Source organism: Cystoisospora suis (assembly GCF_002600585.1).
Source record: "Cystoisospora suis strain Wien I chromosome Unknown contig_7900, whole genome shotgun sequence".
In the NCBI taxonomy this organism is placed as follows: domain Eukaryota; phylum Apicomplexa; class Conoidasida; order Eucoccidiorida; family Sarcocystidae; genus Cystoisospora; species Cystoisospora suis.
The window spans coordinates 1-6013 of NW_027160685.1; the positions used below are offsets into that span (position 1 = coordinate 1).

General features: G+C 41.4%; 2 protein-coding genes across 2 annotated transcripts, besides 1 other annotated feature; one reads left to right on the plus strand and one right to left on the minus strand.

The window, feature by feature from the left end:
- Positions 1–299: 299 nt before the first annotated feature.
- Positions 300–3555, plus strand: CSUI_010632 (peptide methionine sulfoxide reductase msrb). Its single transcript, XM_068070735.1, has 3 exons — positions 300–426; positions 1664–1766; positions 2326–3555. Exons 2-3 carry the CDS (start codon positions 1699–1701, stop codon positions 2486–2488), a joined length of 231 nt encoding a protein of 76 aa, XP_067917288.1. The 5' UTR covers positions 300–426; positions 1664–1698; the 3' UTR covers positions 2489–3555.
- Positions 3556–4799: 1244 nt separating this feature from the next.
- Positions 4800–5672, minus strand: CSUI_010633 (uncharacterized protein). Its single transcript, XM_068070736.1, has one exon. It carries the CDS (start codon positions 5419–5421, stop codon positions 5128–5130), a length of 294 nt encoding a protein of 97 aa, XP_067917289.1. The 5' UTR covers positions 5422–5672; the 3' UTR covers positions 4800–5127.
- Positions 5673–5747: 75 nt separating this feature from the next.
- Positions 5748–5783: a sequence feature (Short protein (CSUI_010634, PHJ15557.1) was converted to a misc_feature.).
- The last annotated feature ends 230 nt before the right edge of the window (positions 5784–6013 follow it).

The window sequence follows — 6013 nt, forward strand, 5'->3', positions numbered from 1 at the left end:
CTACATACACTTTGAGAAGGAAAAGATAGATAAAGATAGATAGATAGATTAAAGATAGATAGATAGATTAAAGATAGATAGATTAAAGATAGATAGATTAAAGATAGATAGATAGATTAAAGATAGAATAGAGGGATGTCATAGGTCAAGGTATGTTTTCACACACAGTCCTTGTTCTTTTTCTCTTCCTTTTACTTCTGTCCCTCCATGTTGCTTTGTGGGAAATGAAGAGGAACTCTTTAATTTCTATCTAGATCAATCCTCCACTCTGTTCTCTCTCTTCCTTTTCTTTGATAGGTGTCTACAATAAGTTTTATCCTAAAAAGGGATACTTTGCATGCGCAGCCTGCGGTGCTGCTTTGTATCCTGCCTCTGCGAAGTTTGACTCAGGGTGTGGTTGGCCTGCCTTCGATCGTTTTTTCAAAGGTATGATGCTGCACCCTTGCATGCTGCAGGCTCTAGCTATGTGTATCTCTCTCTCTCTAGATATGTATATATATATTTATATATACGTAGACACGCATAGATAGATGGATGTAGATGTATCAACATATACATGGAGGGTGGTGAGATGTATGGATGGCTTAGCAGAGCGAAAGAAAGAGATAGAGGCTTTGGGTTTGCACCCTCTCCCTTGTGTCTAGCCACAGTAGAGGTGAGGAGAAAAAGAAGAAGGAATAGAGAATAATAAAGTATTCCTCTCATCTACAGAAAGAAGAAGAGAGGGGAATTATGAAGATTACATCTATGCTTTCTTACTTTGTTGCTTACTAGACTTCTATATGGTGTCTTCGTACGTGATGTATGTCTCTCTCTCAATACAAATCCTTTTCTTTCTCTTCTTCTTCTTCTCGGAGAGTTCCACTCCCCTCTCTCGACATTTTAGCTTCAGTTTCTCTCCTCCTCCTGCGAGGCTGTATACACGAATACATGCATTCCATCCGATATAGATCAGTATATGTCTATGTATATCTATAACTACACTGCAGCAATATACATATATATGCATATATACACCTTGGTCGAATGTATTTACTCCATATATCTATATATCTATATCTATATATATATATAGGTGTATAGGTGTGTATGTATGAGTATACGCGAGGACGGGGGTGACGGATTTTCTGTGTGTCCTTCCTGGCGCTTTCTTGGGAATGTTTCTCATCTGACGCTTTTCTTCTTCTTCTTCTGTGAAATTCATTCATTTCAGTACTTCCAAACTCACGCCTGTGGATTTGTACGAAGGGCTTTGTCTGTCTCGTCTCCGTAGACTAACTACAGCGGCAGGCGTCATCCTGCTGCTCTCCGGCATGCATCCACATCCTACATGCACTACAGCCATTCTATCTAACAAGATGTATACACATATATACATATATATATATGTGTACCTCTCTGTCGCTCCCCCCCTGCCTATGCTACCTACTAATGCTTATCGTCTCTCTCTCTCTCCATATATATATATATGTGTATGTATGCACACGTGTATCTAGTTGTGTATGTCTTCGTATTAAGAGAGAGAAGTGGGGTGGCTATCAGGTACGTCAGAGCTCTCTGGTATTTGCTTGGCTCTTATATCACGTGCATGTCTGTATGAGGGTGAATGTGTCTGTGCACGTAAGCTTTTTGCCTTCCTATGTGTGCGTGGTATATGTTTCAGGGTCCATCACAACGATAGAGGATCGATCCCTAGGGATGATCCGAACGGAGATTGTCTGTAGCAATTGCGGAGGCCACTTAGGCCATGCCTTTCATGGCGAAGGGTAAGAAGAAAGAGGTAGAATGAAAGAAACAGGAAAGACTCTTTTGTCGTTCTTTGAAGCATCTCTATTGATACTCGACTTGCATGCATGCATATGTCTAATGACCCCCTAGTGAAAGACTCTTGATGTACCTATCATCGCCTGTCAAGTGCTTCTTGCCTTCTCGAAGAGAGAAAGTGTCTTCTTCTTCCTCCTCTCTCACCCCCTTGTTCTCTCCTTATGTTTGACCTAAGCATCGACGTGTCTCTCTTCGTATCCCTATAGACATGTATAGATATCTAGATATATGCATAGATGTATATAGGTATGTGTGCAAACATAAAATGGATTCGTAGGTATGAAGGTATGGAGATAAGAGAGAGTCTCATGATTTTTGAGAGGTATGGACGTCTCCTTTCATCCTGTAGGCAAGTATGAGGTATTCATTTTTCTTGATCTTCTTCTCTTCCTTTCTCTCTTTGTGATTCTTTCCTTCTTCTTCTTTTTTCTTTTCACCATCTTGTCCTCCCTACTTTCAGTCTTTCTTGTTCTTTCTTCTTTTCTTTTTGGTTTGCTATAGGTATACAGAGACGAACGAGAGACATTGCGTGAATTCTGTGTCTGTGGTGTATCGGGAAGAAGAGAAGAATGTCCCTCTCTCACGCCAGGTCACTCTCCAGTCAGAGAAATCTAGGGAGCTGCCAGAGCACTTGAAATCCTTCGATAGTAGTCAACGGAGATAACTAGGGCAGAGAGAGACGAACTCCATCATCCAGAATCCCAAAGCGAGCCATGCATGCATGCAACGTGACTCTGTATAAAGAAGAAACACAAGAAGAAAACAGAGAAGGACAGTGAATGAATGAAAGAGAGAGAGCAACGAGAGAACGGAAGAAAAAGAAGGAGAAGCAAAAAGAAGAAGGCTGGAGAAGAGAGAGAGAAATTGTTCGAGAATGGGGGGGTGAAGAAGAAGAAGAAGAACAAGGCGACGAGGACGTTCTATGGTGAGGCAAAGGAAAGAAGAAGAAGCAGAAGAGTCGATGGTATCGTGAGAGGGGTACTAAGTCGTAGAATTCCACAGCCATACTATTAGAGGTAGGCATAAAGGGAGAGGAGGGTGAGACTGCATAGAACGGACGTTCCGCCCTTCTCTCTCTCGTCTATACCTTTCTTGTGTGGGTGACAGGTCTGGTAGGTGAGTTAGGTGAAAAGACAGCAGGGATGAATGAGAAATGTCTCTTTCCTTGGCGAAGTGTTCTCTTTCGTTTCATCTGCATGCTCCTCACAAGACCGACTTTTCTTCTTTATCTGTTTCTTTCTTTCTTCTTCTGTTAACTTTCTTCTTCTTTGCTCCTGGCGTGAAGAACGACGGAGAAAGGAAGTCCAGGAAGAAAAAGAAGAAAAAAGGAAGTGAGAGTGGGGTGAGGAAAATGAGAGATAAAGATATGTATGTCTATGTGTGCATGTGGCGTCTGTACATGGTTTGTTTCTTCATACATCCATCATCTCTAGGGGAGACACGTTGTCAGCCCGGTGTACGTACACCTCCCCCCCCTCCGGCCCCTCGATGAATGCATGAATGAATGAATGTTGTCAAAAGTCGTATGAAGAGACTTTCTTCAAGATTTCTTTCTTCCTTCTCTCTTTCTTCCTTGCTTCTTCTCCTCCGTCGTGCCTCTCCTCTAAGGTCTTAATGAATGAATGAATGAATGAAAAGGATCGATCGCGCCTCCTCTTAATCAGTCACATCTTCTTCGTATCACATCGTCGGTCGCTATATCGCATCATACACATGATCTATCCTATTCCAGTGAATGAGCTCTTTTATCTCTCTCCTAACCTTGCCGTTCGTCTCCCCGCCTACTATCCAACATGCCTAAGGAACAGCGGCGAAGTCGCGGATAGAATGGCATACAATTTCAAGGAGAAATCCTGCAGAGCTTCTTCTTTCTTCTCTTCTGTCTCGTGGAACTGATGAGAATAGAAGAAAAAGAAGAGTCAGAAGAAGAAGAAGCCCATGTATATCACCTCACCGTGACTAGATACCCCTAGTTCCTCTCTTACTCCCTCTATCAGTTGTGGTGTTCTATAGAGATAAACATCCACACACACACAAGCACAATCTATATATATATATATATAGATATATAGATAGATATATATGTGTGTATATATGTATGCCCATATATATATCGACATATGTGCACAGATATAGAGATGTCTATCTCACTCTTTCCCTAGACAAGTGTATAGAGGTGTTGAATATGTGGGTATGGTGAGTTGGGTAGCTGAAGTAGAAGCTCATCATGAAGGGACAGATAGTGGGGAGAGATGCTTTTTCATTCTCTCTCTATTTCTCACTCTTCTTTCATCGTAGAACGAGAGGACAACCTATCTCTTCTATTTTTTCTTCATCTTCTCACTCATTAAACTTGTGCTCTACACCCTCCTTCTCCCTCTATCTCTTTATCTCTCCCTGTCTCTCTCTCGTGTACTATTCTCTCCTCCTCCTAAAGAAGGCGGCGACTCTTCAGTACTACTACTTCTTCTTCTTGTGAATTAGACCTGTGTGCTTTTCTTAGCCTTAGGGGTGTCTTCGCCTTCTTACGGCGTAACAGAAAAGCTTCCTCGCTTCAAGGGACTCATACCAATTAACGACAATACATAGAGAGATAGAAATAGATAGATAAATAGATAGATTAAAGATAGATAGATTAAAGATAGATAGATAGATTAAAGATGGATAGATAGATTAAAGATAGATAGATAGATTGAAGAAAGAGAGGGAGAAAGATAGAGATGTGCGACTGTAGAATGAATGGATGAGAAGGGCCCTCTCCGGTTTCTCTTTCCTCCTTTTGATCTTCGTCTGTTCTTTTTCTTAATTTCCAAGTTGACGTAGATTTCTTTGTATCTCTTTTCATAAGTATCGCACTCATAAAGGAAAGAAGAGAAAGGGGAAGACATCGCCGGTCTCCCGATGAAGAAGAAGAAGAAGAATCGAAGTTAGTCTTTTTGAGACAAAAGAGAATTCTGTTCTCGAAACAAAGAGAAAGGACGATGTTTGAAAAGAAAGAAAGAAGAAAAGAGGACCAGTCGTAGAGCTCATGAGTGAATGGATGAAGTTCGCTGGCTAGTGGCGAAAGACTTGAAGAGAAAGAACGCGATTTTTGTCACACGCATGCAGGTGTGCGTGTCTTTGGAAAGATTCTCCTCTTCTTCTTGTCCGTTCGTCTCTCTCTTTCTTTAAAAAGATTAAGAAAGAAAGAAAGAAAGAGATGAGAAAGAAATGTGTTGCCGGCGTGGTTGCTTTCCCTTCGATCAGCGCTCAGCATGTTTCTCTGCCTGCATCGATTCTACATACATTCCCCCCTCTGTCGGCTTATATACGAAGATATGAACATAAATGTCTATATACAAAAAGAGAAACAGACAAGCAGACACACCGATAGACAGATAGACAGTTCGGCCTTATGCACATGAGTATTCTAAAGATACATACACACATATAGAGAGAGAGAGATTGATATATCTCAGACCAAACACGAGAAGGGCATTGATAAGAAGAGATAGAGAGAGGTACACTTAGAGAATCGATTCGATGAAAGAACTTCATTTTGCCTTTTTGAAAAGATTCCTCTTCTTCTTTTTCTCTAGTGATAAGGGTAAGATCCATTTGCCGTGCCTGCTGAAGAAGAGAAGATACCAGAGACTCGATTTAGACTGGAATGCTCTCGATATCCCGTCTCAACGTCGATTGCTTGGAGCGAATCGACATAAGGAGGTCGATCTCCTGAAGAAAGACGAAGAAGAGAAAAAAGCAAAACAGAGAAAGAAACACAAGAAGATCTTGTCGGTGGGAGCACCATCGAGAGGAGAAAGCAGAGGAGGCAGAATACACAAGAGATCTAGAGAAATGGAAAGGAGAAACCCTCATAGAAAGAGAAAGAGAAAAATCGTATATATACGCGTGAAGATGTGTACGTATGCTTGTATGGATGGATGGATGGATGCGCACCTAATCTAAATGAGATATAGCAAAGAGAAGGTGGCGAGCTGTTCTTTTCGTCGTCTGTCGAGATAGATAGATTAAAGATAGATAGAGATAGGATATATATGGGTGTAAGAAAACACTTCACAGATGGTATCTCCCTCTCCCGCATGTAGACTCAAACCTACTGATTCATTCAGACATACATAGACATCAAAGACATCGATGTAGACACACGTGTCTACATCCATATAGCTACCTATCTGCCTATCTCTCT